At 36.5% G+C, this 13520-nt stretch overlaps 1 protein-coding gene across 1 annotated transcript in view; it reads right to left on the reverse strand.

Moving 5' to 3' along the window:
• KIAA1328 (KIAA1328 ortholog) overlaps window positions 1-13520 on the reverse strand; it is a 171279-nt gene that overhangs the window by 146648 nt on the left and 11111 nt on the right. The window contains 1 exon segment of the mRNA XM_030258714.4: window positions 5724-5839. Within this exon segment, the coding sequence (XP_030114574.2) occupies window positions 5724-5839 (116 nt within the window).

Raw genomic sequence — 13520 nt, forward strand, 5'->3', positions numbered from 1 at the left:
AGGCCACTCTAAAAACAGTAAGACAAATTTGCTACTGATTAGTAATAAAGCCATTCATTTTATTCTTCAAATCTAAAGTAATTACAAGCTAGAGCATGGCAAATGGATTTAGAAGAAGCCATTACGTCAGAAAAATCCTTTAAAGAAGAAGAGTAATTTAAAAGACTGAACTGAATAATGAACTCTCCTGAACAACAATTATTATGAGATTGATTTATTGAAAGTGTATTTAATTATGCAAGATATGTTTAAACTTTCCAAAATAGTGCAGGAAGACAGAGAAACCAATAGCAGAGTCAGCCCTACGTCCTCATTATAGTTGAGAAGCTGAAGCAGATGGAGAATTCATTTAGTTTAGAAGGATAAAGTACATCAATTTCTCTGAATCCACATTTCTAGTCAATTTGTTACAGTACCAGCTTCAACAATTAATGATCTCATTTTCCCATTTGTGCCTCCTTTTAAAAGAACTCAGTCTTTGTTTCTAAATGAGCAAAATGTCATAAAGAACAAATGTGACTCAAGCATCACTTTGGAAGCTCACATGCCTAAAGCCAAATGTTTCAGCAATAACCACAAAACCAGTGGTCAAATTCAGTCAGGTAAGTAGCCTGGTCAGTCAGTTTAAATATCTGGAAAAAGCAGAAAGATCTGTCTTTCACTTGAGACACTTAAACCGACCAGCCTGACTCCTACAAAGAATTTTTTTTACCTGAACTACTTCAGGTTTTTTCTTAAAATACCTGATATTGATGTATGAGATTGCCCTGGCTGAAGGTGCATCTCCAATGACAGGTTTCTCCTGTTTAGTTTAGCTAGGGGCAGCCCATCATCATGTCCAGTTCTGTCATGCCCATAAGACAGGTAATGTACATAATATCATAAATTTGTGCTTCAGATACCCAGAGCTGGGAGACAGGCTATCTGGGAAGCATAGAGCCACCCACGAGTATCCACAATCTGGCAGGGCAGAACTCCAGCTCTTATTCAGTTTCAAAATCATCAAGTGTCTACTACCAGGTAGAGATCACCACAATGTAAAAAAATCATGAAACACAGGAAATGAGATAATGCTACTAACCCTCAACACTCACCTCAGGGGAACTCCAAAATTCTCTACAAGAGTTGATGGGGAAACATCTTTGCTTCAATCAGACACACACAGAACACTATTCCACCCTTGGTATAAAACACAGAGCAAATATGCTTCCCCCATTCCACAGCTGTATTTCTATGCTGACAGTACAATCTCACAGACAACCCTACATCACTGAGTGCAGAGGTTTAGGGCAAAAGGCCTGTCCAGCTCACATTCTACAGAGGCTGTTGTTGACTGCTTAGAGGCTGCCTGATGATTCTGGTTATTTTCATAACATAGACAGTGTTGCTAGATCATGCTACAAGGCACTAACTAGGATTAAGCACAGAAAGCTTCAAATTAATCTCCAGCCATTGATCCATTTGAATACTCAACATTACAATATGTTTCACCTTGTTTTAGTTTAAAAGTTCATGAAAAATTCAAAATATCTTATTTACCCAATAGTCCTTGACTGATTCTTCTACATTTCAGTTCGTAAATACATACATTATTTAACCAATATTGCAGTTACAGAATAGCATATAAATATTCAGGGACTTTTTAATAAGTGCAGCTTTTTTATAACAGACCACAATGGCTGCTTAGAAACATTTACTAGTAGGATACCTGAAATAACAGTAAGAGGAAACACCTTCAAGAGTAACGTACTTGGATAAAATGGAAGAAAGGAGCAAAATACTAATTCTCCGTTCTCCTCACACACCTTCAACAAATTATGATGCACAAGAAGATATATAGTATGCATTCACATATGAAAAATAGAAAGGGAAAAGACTTTAAATGATAAGCTCAGTGAGCCAAGTTAAGAAATAAAAGAAAAATAATTATGGTCATTTCAAACCCAAGTTTCCTGCAAATGGCAAATTTCCCTTTACATAGAAATTTTCTTCTTGCCTTTTTTTTTTTTTTTCCAGAGAGAAGGGGTGGGGGCACAGCAAGGCAGGGACCCATTTACTTATACAGATGCTAAACTGCAGTGTTAATATCTGTGCCCCACCTCCCCCTGACACTGCTGTCACTTTGAGTGCAGACTGTCCCCTTGCCAACAGCAGCCCCAGGGAGGCACACACACATGAACCTGCCACACAGGACACTGAGACCACACATCCGACACAGTACATGGCCAAAGACCTTCTGCACAAGACCACCTTTGTTCCCTCATCTGTGATGACAACTTGGTGGGTCTGATTAAAAAAGGAAAGGAAACAGAAGTGTTCAAATTTCCAGAAGATCAGATTTAACATTATGGAGAAAATAAGGCAGAACCAGCAAGTAAATTCTGAATTCTGATATCTCCTTTTTCTACCATTTTGTACTTTGCATTAAGCAAACCAGTAAGTCTTTTTCTTCTGAAAAATACTACTAATTTTACATTAACACATTAAGATAGGAAAAGGAGAAAATATGTAAGTGGCACTGATTTACATATGCAAGACTTACGTAATGAACAGTACTATGGCAAAACTAAAAGCATTTTATTAAAGTCTCTACATAATACTTACAAAGCTCATTATTCTTCCAGCAAATTAATATTCTCTGTCTCACTAACACTATAAGCAAATGAACTGTTTTAGTTAAATTAATATTCATGTTAACTGTATGCAAAATCAACTAATTAAGTAGTTCTATAATATTAAGGACATATGTAAACAGAGTCTGTGATCAATTTTAAGAATAACCAAGTAAATCATACAGGATTTTTTGTGTGAATTTGGCTGGGTCTTCAGCAACCTGGCCTACCGGGAGGCATCCCTGTCCAACGGTGGAACCTAGATGATATTTCAGGGTCAAACTATTTTGTAACTCTATGTTCAGCCAGAAAATAATTCCAACTAAAAGCTTAAGTAACCCAGGTGCATTCTAAATATAAACCAAAACAGCAGCATAGTACAGCTGACTAGTTTTGATCTAAAAAAAATTTTAAAAAACTTTGTAATAAATAGATTATCTACATAATAATAATTGAAACAGAGCTCAGAATTCAATAATTCAATAATAATTTTTTTTTAATGTCTTTAATAAGTCTCCTCTTCACCTATTAGTAAGTCTTTACAGAAATGTTACAGCTGCTTTTTCTTCTTCATTTATGCAACCACATCAAATTTACATGAAAAAAACCCTAATGGTGATAACAAGAAAAGCTAAAGACCACAACATAATTTCTTTGAATTATGAAGTATCATTAGTATTTGTTTCTTAATAATCTCATTATATTTTTTTCCTAAGACATATATCATGACAGTATTGGGACATCTCACAAAGGATATTTTCCTGATTGTGAGCTTGGGCTGCAGACAGATACTGTTTCCTAAATGCTAATAAGATACTCGAAGTTTTGTAGTGAGACCATTGAATACTACCCCTCTCCCTTCCCCCAAAGATTCTGTCACAATTCATCAGCAGCAAATTTGAACAGAGGGGTCTTCACAGCATGTCAGGTAGAAAAATCAACCACAACAAAATAAGGATGGATTTTCCTCAAAGTAGGGATTTCAAGCACCAAATAATATTTCTACTGCAAGAATTTCAATGGAAAAAAAAAAAAATACATGTTGCTGAAAACAACCCACACAGTCCCAATGCTAAGCAAACTAAACCCTTACCAAGCTGAAATTGCACTTTGCTGGATAGCTGCATTTATATCAGAAGCACAAATTTATTACTGCAGGGTACTTTTAAATACTGCAGGAAATAAAGTCATCTTATAGAGAATAAATTAGCTATGTGGGGCAAAAAAAAAGATTAAATTTGATTTTAACAGACCTGAAATTTTTTTCTTATGGTATTAAATCTCTGATACCTTATTTGCAAGTGGACACTATAAACTAGAAAAAATTAAGAATTTCAAGTTGCTGCACTTGAATACAGCCATAATCTGTATTCAGCCTCAACAAGTAATTTCTACTATTTCTTGTCTCTGCAACAAGCTTTAAAAAATTAAGTGATCAGAATTACACTGAAGATCTTGAATCATTCATGTATGATAGGCAAGTATTGCAGCAGTTAAAATTACATTGTTTTAAATTATAACCTTGTTTTATATATCTAGGTTTTACAGAATTTTATGAAGTGTAAAATTGCATTTATTAACCTTCTGCCATGTCTACCAGACTTCTGGAAAAGTATTCATACTAGTGCAATCTATTTCTGGTAAAGAAACAAATGGAAAGAGAAAAAACCCCAAACAACAAAACAGAAAAAAAGCAAGCATGTCTACTTTTCACTAGCCAAATAAACTTCATGTGAATTAGTGAAAGCTTTGTGTGGATAAATAACAAAAAATCAGGAACATGCATCCCACCCATATTCATGAGCTGACTGAATACACAAGACATAATATACAACAAAATACTGGATTCGGTGAAATCAATGTCGAAGAGCTGTTGTCATATCTAATGGTTCTTGAAATACATCAGATATAATATTTTCCAGTAACAGTTTATGGCCAGCTAAGTATGTTGATGTGTATATTATCTGGGACAAACAGACAGATAAATTTTCTCCCAGAAAAATAAGGGCCACTGTGCTACAAGGGATGTTCTAAGTCATCAGAGGCCGTGGTCTCCTGACAGAGACCAACATCACTGAATACCTTTCCTAAGCCAAGCAAGTTCCATCATAAAGAAGTACTGGTTTTGCTCCAGCTAAACCGTGAAATAGGATTGCCAGAATTTTCAAGAACCCTCCTCTAAACTCATGTTTAAGTTTCTGAATTATCCTTTTTTCTGTTTCAACACTGGCCAATAGCTTGAACAGCCTCTTTTTGTCACCAACTTCATTTATAACTTGAACAAGGGATGGTTCAGAACTGAAAACAGTACTGCATACTGGGCTCCACCATGCTTTTTAAAACAACATTACTACCCCCACTATCAGCAATGCAGTTCCCAATGAATCACAAACCATTTGCTTATCCTGTAGTTGCAGTCCTGTCTCTATCCCACTGCAGCCAATCCTTAGCCCTCTGAGAAATTTAACAACAAAGCATCAATAGCAGAGATTTGGAAGAGAAATGAACAACAGAATTTTGTAAAGGTCTGTCACATCTCAGAAAGAAAAATAGCAATTCCTTCAATAGTCACTTTGCATGTGATATTCCAGGATTGGGACTAAGCATATGCAGCTTAAAGAAATGCAAGTCATAGCCAGCAAGAAAAGAGAATCTGCTGGTTTTATATACAAAGAAACAAACCCTACACCAAACAAAACGTCTAAGCTAGCTAAACCTCCTAGTACATACATTTAATTTGTATCCATTTAGTGTAGATTCCCTTTCTCTGGATATGGAAAGAAATGGAATACCATGCAAGTTTTAGACCTAAATTATGACCACCTAACAGAATTTTTAAAAATATCTATAATCATATTTTAATGTGTAAGTTTCCTATTGTCATTTTTTTAGTTGACAAATATCTATTTCATAGCAAAACAACATCATAGGAACAGCTGGATGGCAGTTTAAGCTCAAATGAACCAATGTCACATGCTGACAAGTCATCTCTCTGATTGCTTTTGAATGGCAGCACATGCAGATTTTTTCTATGCCATAAATTAGAACAATTATTTCTCTGTACTTCACTTTTTATTTCAGTGAGCCATTGCACATATTTTTAAAGGATATCTTCCCTTTCCTTGATGATAAGTTCATTCTGCTCCTCTAGCTGTCTGATCTTCTTCTCAAATGATTCCTGTTCAGCTTTCAGCCGTTCTTCTGTCACCTCTTTTTCTTCACTTACCCTGAAAAGAATTTTGAGAAAAATAAAATATATGTCCATAACCACAGTGCCTGACTTCCAACTCCTCCACCACTTTGCAGGTAAATGGATAACATCCTCTTCACCCTTAAACAGGTTAGTTCCTCACAATGTTTATAATACATTACACAGGAAGAGGCATATGACCTTACGCAATACTTTTTTTTTCAAAAACACTGGTCTCAGTACAGTACATGCACATTAATAAGGAGCATGGAATAACAAAGTTAGGGTCTGAACCCACAATTACATTTGTCCAGTCTAATTCTCTGCAGCCATAATGAAGATTCACTGGGATACTTACAAACCTAGGACATGAAGACAGAAAACGCAGATGGGAGAGTTTAGCTGACATGACAGGAAGAAAATTCTGGAAAACTTTTATGTTTCTTAATCTATAAACTAATCCTTCTTTCACCTTTTCCGGTCAAATAGAAGTCCAGGAAAGAATAATTTTTCTTGTTAGCTTTCTCCAAACAAAACAGTTTGTCCTTTTCTGAGGATCTTCAAATATCAAGCTGCAGGCGTAAATTTTCCTTTCTGTCTGGGGCATGGCACCCTGTATCTTGCTGCTCAGTGTAAATAATTGGATCAAGATTAAAAGATGACAATGGGAGAAAGGTTTGCAATGATCATTTATTGTGCACCTCAAGAGCAGGCTATAAAAACAATTATTCTGCTATCACGTAGGCAAGAAGATCATTATGCACAGATGATCCTGTAACTATGCTAAAAAACGTGGCTTGGAAATCATGGTTCTATAAAAGCTCCACAAAAATATTAAGTAATGAGCTTAGACTAATAAATATTATTGCTCTGCACTTAGGCAATTTCTGCTGCTGAAGGCTCTTAAAGTTCAGTCTTTTATGATGATGGAATAGCTGCCACAACACAGGTGACAGGAGACCAAAGCAATACAACTTTTAGAAAACTCCAATTTTAACTTCCTTAAAGTGGAACAGTCTTATAGGAAGAGGAAAGGGAAGGGGGGGGAAATGAAATATATATATATGTGTAAGTATTAGACTAAGCCTTCCACTCATCCCACTAGATGAATATTCTGAACAGAATGTTTCATTCAAGGACTGAACCATACATTTGATATCATTGTTCCCCTTAAGAGGGCACAGATTTGTTTTGTTTTCCAGTGGAAAAGTCATAAATACCACAACTGGGTCACTCCCCTGGCGTCAATTACAGACAAGCAGTATTCCCCAACTCCAAGATCAACCCACAGTCTTTCCCATACCAGCTCAAGCAGACTGCATGAAGTTGAAAATAATAATACTGAAACTCATACTTTTTCTCTACAAACCTAGAGGGAGACAGACAACGGATACTGGATAATCAAATTCTCTAAATTAGGGCAGTTTGAAATCTTAGATCAAACTATTAATTGTAAAGTTTCTAATATACAGGAAAAGAAAAAAAGGCACAGATTAAATGTGTGCATTCCATTTTTAGTCAAATGCACAAGGTCTCACTTACAACCTTGGGCCTAGCCTGGGAAGGTGTGATGAGATCAACCTGCTCCTAGGCCTCTTCCCCTCCACTCACAGGTTGTCAAAAGGGTTGTGCACATAGCATTAAAGAAACATTGTAGTGGGAACTACCTGTTTAAATTCTGGAACCACACCAGCACCTCTGCACTCCTTAGCTAAGCAGGCAACAAACTTTTGACGAATATCCACCATACATCCTTGCAGTAACAGCCACAGCATATTTGCCACAAGCTCTAGATAGAAGTTTTCAAATCCAATCATGGCCCATTTTCTTCCTGAGTCCAGCGCAACCACCTAAATTACTACAGCATGCATGACCTTCCTTCATATAACCAGTGAAAGATGCAAAACCAAAAAAAATTAATTAGAAAACCACAATGAAGAACACAATGACCATGTAGATGAAAGACAGGAATGAAACAAGAGCAGGGCAGGCAACTGGAAAGAGAGAACAAGTACCATCTCCAGGATTCTTATGAAAGGAAGGAAGCCTGCTCTGTAACTTGCAGGAATGATGCTTCATGAGGAAAGGGTTTTGGGCAACAAACACTGGGCTATGCTGGCACCCAATAACACTAAAATTGAACAACAGTATAAGAAAAGAAAGGTATGAAAGAAGAGAGCACTAGAAAAATCAGATTAAATCTATCAGACTTTACTCATCTCTAGATTCTGTGATCTGTTCCTTATATCAGTGTGCATCACATTCACATGCTGTGTTTCTATTTAAGACATATCACAGCAAGCTGTCACACTCCCAGACACATGAATATATTGTGCCACATATCTTATGCTGTAAATGACTGAGAATGGTAAGCGATCTCAGAAGAAATGTGGCACTATGTGTTTATGTATCACAAAGCAGGAGACAGTCCATAAAGGCAACACACAAAAGTTGGTTACTCACAGGAGGTGGCAAAAGGAAGTTAAAGAAAAGGAATACAAGAATCTCATCAGATTATGCTGGATTTATGTCACTTACTATAAACAGCTCAATGAGTTGCTAGATTTTTTTTTAATAAACTTATTTCTTTGCCTTCTGGCAGTAAAGAACACATACATAATTTTTAACAGAACTATGGAGGACTTCACTGATGCTGTACAAAAACATTACAAGGATCATATAATGCTCCTCAAAAGTATTTTCGCCCTCTGTTCACATACTTGGGTCAGTGAGAAGATCAGTGAAAGTACGAAGGCACAAGTACAAAGGGCTCAACTGCTCCACTGAGCAACATGCTGGTATCCAGCTCCATTGTTCTTGCTTCCAGGATCAAACAGACAACTGACAGCTGAGAGCAAAGATGATGAATCAGTGGAACTATTCCTTCCATTTAGTGTCTGCAACATTTTCTTGCATTCCATTCACATTCACCTACCTTGTGCCATAGGACATGCAACATCTTTGTTCAAGATTTGCTTTAAATTCAACTGTTCAAAGCCTATATAATTCTAGATGCATCTAAATAAATCATTTTAATTTACAGGACCCTCTTTAGAAAAACTCATAATGCAAATATATTAACAAAAAGCCCTCCTAGGACATCCACCTTAGTCTTAAAAATTAATTATTCATTCACCAGTTCCATTTATTACTGTGTGCTCCCAGGTCCACTGCTGATATTAGTATTTCTGTCTAACCTAAAGAAGGAATTGATCAAGAAGTTCGCTGATGACACTGACTCATTCCACTGAGTAAGCAGCACTGATGCTCTCCAGGTGCAATTTTTGAAGCACTGCACAAGTCAACAGCACTTCAAGTTTTATTTGTTTAATGAAAAACTGACGTGCACAAGAAAGAGCCATGATAATACTCACATCAACACTACACTAGGGACAGAACTCAGCTCTTTCTGACTGAAGGCAAAGTTGGAAAAGCAAATTAAAAACAGCATATTCTGTTTCTTAAAATTTTTAAAAAATGAGCTTTTACCAAGAAAAATGTGAAATGCAGTAAGAACATTGCAGCTCAGATAGTTAAGACAGAGACAAACTAAACAAAAAACAGAGATACAGACACTGGGAACTTCACTGATCAGTCCTACACTCCTTGGGAACACTTATCTTTTAATAAACACCGATGTGGTATTAGTCTGCCAACTGGCTAGCAAAGAATAAAAAAGTTTAGTGACAGTTCTTGAAAACTACGAGTTCTAAATTCCAGGCAACGAATGTCATCTGGAACAGGGAAGACCACCATGGAGGGGTGGGGGAGAGGGGGAAGAAAGAAAGAAACAGAATTTTTGTCCAAGGATCAGGGTTCACAAACCTGATATATTTTACTCAAGCAGTTTGTACACATTAGGAAAAAAAAAAAAAAAACCCTGCTATGGGCCCAAAACCTAATTGAAATAGCTACACAATGGATAAATTTTACAATATGCAACCTGCAAAATACAAAACTAGATTTCACAGCATGAATTTATAGCTACAAATGACTTTTTAAGCACAGAAAGTAAGTGCGATTGGTGATACAATAATCCTGGGCATGCTTTACCTATCAACACAAAGCAATTTCCAGACAAGCTTAAGGATATCTCATTTACAGTATCACTGCCTGACCAATTAAGAAAATGCAGCACAAAATTGCCCCTAAAGTAACACACAAAAAAAAGAGAAAATATTTAGATTTTAAAGCAAGATAACAATTTGGTTAAACACAAAGTAGTGTAACCCAGGAGAGACAGCAACACAAGAGGCCAAACACATAAGATTTGTAATGCAAACCACAAGCAAGTATTCCTTCAAAGATCTTAAGGACTGGAAGAAAAACAGCAAATATACACTATAATAGCTTTACTGAAACCATTTCAGTGGTTTCCAGTTTTGCAACCAAATTAACACTCTGTTCTGACGCCCATTTTCACCTTCTGTTATAAAATTTCAATTTCAGTTCATCAATTTAAGCATCATATCAAAGACAGTAGAAAAGACTGGTATCCCAAACTGCTACCACCCTGCAAAGGGTTTAGGTATCCAGGATCTTGGGAAGAGAGAAGCAGTTTCTCAGTAAGGGATAATAGGCTGTCTGAAGACTGTTCTAGTAGCTGCCAGTTACAAGTCATTCTGGGCATGCCGGTGATTTTAGCCAGAACACTAATATAATAGCAAAGACCATCTTGTATCTCATTTGGAAAGGGAAATAACTCCCTCTCATGGGTGCAGAAGGGTATTATGATACCTTTCTACCCAAATTGCTGTTGAAGATTTGTTTGCAAAGACAACAGTAAGTCAGCTTTCTCCCAGTTTATCTTATTCAAAGAAAGAAAGAATGCAAAATAGATACCAATTTTTTCCACTAAAAAACAAAATTTAAATTTTCATTAACCATTCTACATCACTTAGTCAATGCTTCTGTTCACTCAAAAAAAGGTACATTCCATATGTGAAGCTGTACAGGCATTTGTGATCACGGGAGAAGTATTTATGATGTACCTGCCACACTAGGAGCACCAAAGTCACAGAACTGTGCCTATATACCAGTCAGTAGTGAAGTGAATCTTGCAAACACATACATATTCACTCTCTCTGCTAAGGAGTTATCATCCTCTCTATTTAACCAAAGGCCAAGAAAGAAAGATCTCTCAAAATCTGCATATCACTCAAAGTATTTCACTCTAGAATACTTCATAATCAGTCTCAGTGTGGTGTCTACCAAGCCCTTAATGTTCAACAGTCAACTGGCTATGTCCCAGCAGGCCCTACACTGCTCCTTCTCAGAAGAGGCTAATGTGTTCTGACACTGGCAGAGAGTGCCAGCATAACAATCTTTCTGTGTCTTCATCATGTCACTGATCATTTCATTACATAAGATGATGACGGTTTCAGGAGCAGCCTGCAGGAACAAAAGTTCAGAGAGAGTCCTCTTCACCTCTTTGAAAGGACTTTGCTTATAGGGATAAAATTTGCTCTTAATGTGCCACTTTCACCACCACACCAGGAGGACCTTATTGAAAACGTGAAGGTGCCACACTGGTTGTCTTAGAAAATAATGACTGATCACACTCAAGGATATTCCACTTACCCACAAAGCACTTTGGCACACATGGGCATGACTCATTCTTCTCAGAAATTCCTCTACAAAAGCAATTTTAAAAGAATCTGCTGACACAATAAATTAAAAAGCTCAAATTTGCAACATTCAAGTATTTTAAACTCTGGCTTCTGTCTGCCACTCTCATTTCACCTTTAAAGGATACATTCAAAGAAGGGCAAGATAATGGTTAAATTTACAGGTAACAGCACAGATCAAAAATTATCATTATTTAGCCTAGAAAGGAGGATTAGAAAGGATGCAGCTGAATCCTTTCTTTAGACCCTGTCCCAAAATCCAACTCCATACAATTCCAAACTGCTAAGGTAATGTCAGACACTGGAATCCCCATCAGATCTTTATAGCCCAGAATCTCTTATTTTTTTTCCCAGAGAAAATTATATTAATGTAGCTAGCATCAGAATTTAGTCATACCAATACAAAGTCTGACACTTAAGCAATTTAACAAATGCACTGGCACACACATGCTCAATGTTTTAAAGTGCAGTAGGATTGAGAGTTGGAAGAAGTAAAAAATACAAAGAAAAGTACAGGAGAGCTCTCTCCTTCAGTAGTCACAGAAGCTGCGGAAAGACTACTACCCTGAACTGCTCAAGCAAAACCTGGCTGAAATTAAATTCCCAGGAGTCAATCATATTTCACAACACAAACAGAATTTTATTACTTTAAAAGAGCTTTCATGCAGCTACTTACTGACCAATCTATTTCTCTTCACCATCCTGCAACAAATGTGCATGAATTAGCCTCAACTACTATTCATAAATTGTAGCAAAATGAGGAACAATGAGGTACAGCCCAAGTGAGACCTTTATTATTCCAAGTATTTACTGCAGGACAGTGTTCTTGTAAAACTTTCAACATTCTGCTGCTCCTTTTTCTTCTCCGAAGTAGCAAAGAATGTACTACTGCTTGTAAAAACTCTCTATCATTGCACAACTAAGGATGAAAATTATGGAGAGTCTTAAAAAAGTGACGAGGTGAGCGGAATTAAAGTTCAACTTCCCTATTACTCTGCAAAGGACTTTTAATTACATCCAATAAAAATATGATTAGGTTTAAAAATAAAAGAGAACTAAGTATAAAATAATAGTGTTCCACTAATTTTACTTTTCAAAATTAATGTTGCTGCACCTTCTATTTTTCTTCAAAGAAATGTCAGGCAGAAATACCAAACTGTCCTCAGGGAAAAATCACAGCATCTGAGATTTAAGAAGAATCCCATGCTCGAATGAATTGCTGTACTACTATTCACTAGGGACCAGTGTATTATAAGGAACAATGTAATAATGGGCTTTTTTAATATTAGAATATACCTCTATATATCAACAGTGGCAACAGTGGCAACAGTGTCCAAATAGCTCCAGCATCTGACAATTTGTAACCAGGCTTCCCACCAATCTACTCTTTATGACAGTCTTAACTATACATTTTCTAACAGAGGGCATGATAAAAATGCAAACATGAAGAACTTCAGAAATTACTAAAATACTGTGTGGTAAGAAATTCTGTATTAGTACAAATTATTAGCAGGTAAAATGGTCCACTGGATAGGGATAATCAGAGGGAAAATATTCCTAGCTGCACCAGAGAGTTATTGCATGACCTTGAGAAAGTCACTTAATTTCTCTAATTTTCCAAATTTTCCTATATAAAATGAAAAAGGACAGTAGTGCTTGCCAATTATTACACAGACATAAGGGATCTATGTCAAAAAGCATTTAATTACTAAGAGAAATTAATAACAATAACTTCCAGCCCAAAGGACCTGGGATCATCTCACAAGAGCTTCCCCACCAATATGGCAAAGCCTGCCAAAGCCCCATTTGCTCCTCCTCATTTTTACAGACACTCTGTAAGAATCCAGAGATTCTGAGGTTTTAGGGACAATGAACAGGACAAAAGTCTCCTCACTTTAATTCAACTTTTTTTTTTTTTTTTTACCTCCTTTAGCTTTGAGAATGTAACTAGCACTGGAATGAAACGTAGAAAAAGACTTCTGCTAAAACTGAGAAACTTGCACTATTTCTACCTCTCTTTTCAAGGAATAGGTAGAATTTGAAGAAATTAAGGGAAGCAAGAAGAAGCTTGGCTAGGTAAGTAAGAATTAC

The sequence above is a fragment of the Taeniopygia guttata genome, chromosome Z (genome assembly GCF_048771995.1).
Source record: "Taeniopygia guttata chromosome Z, bTaeGut7.mat, whole genome shotgun sequence".
NCBI lineage: Eukaryota > Metazoa > Chordata > Aves > Passeriformes > Estrildidae > Taeniopygia > Taeniopygia guttata.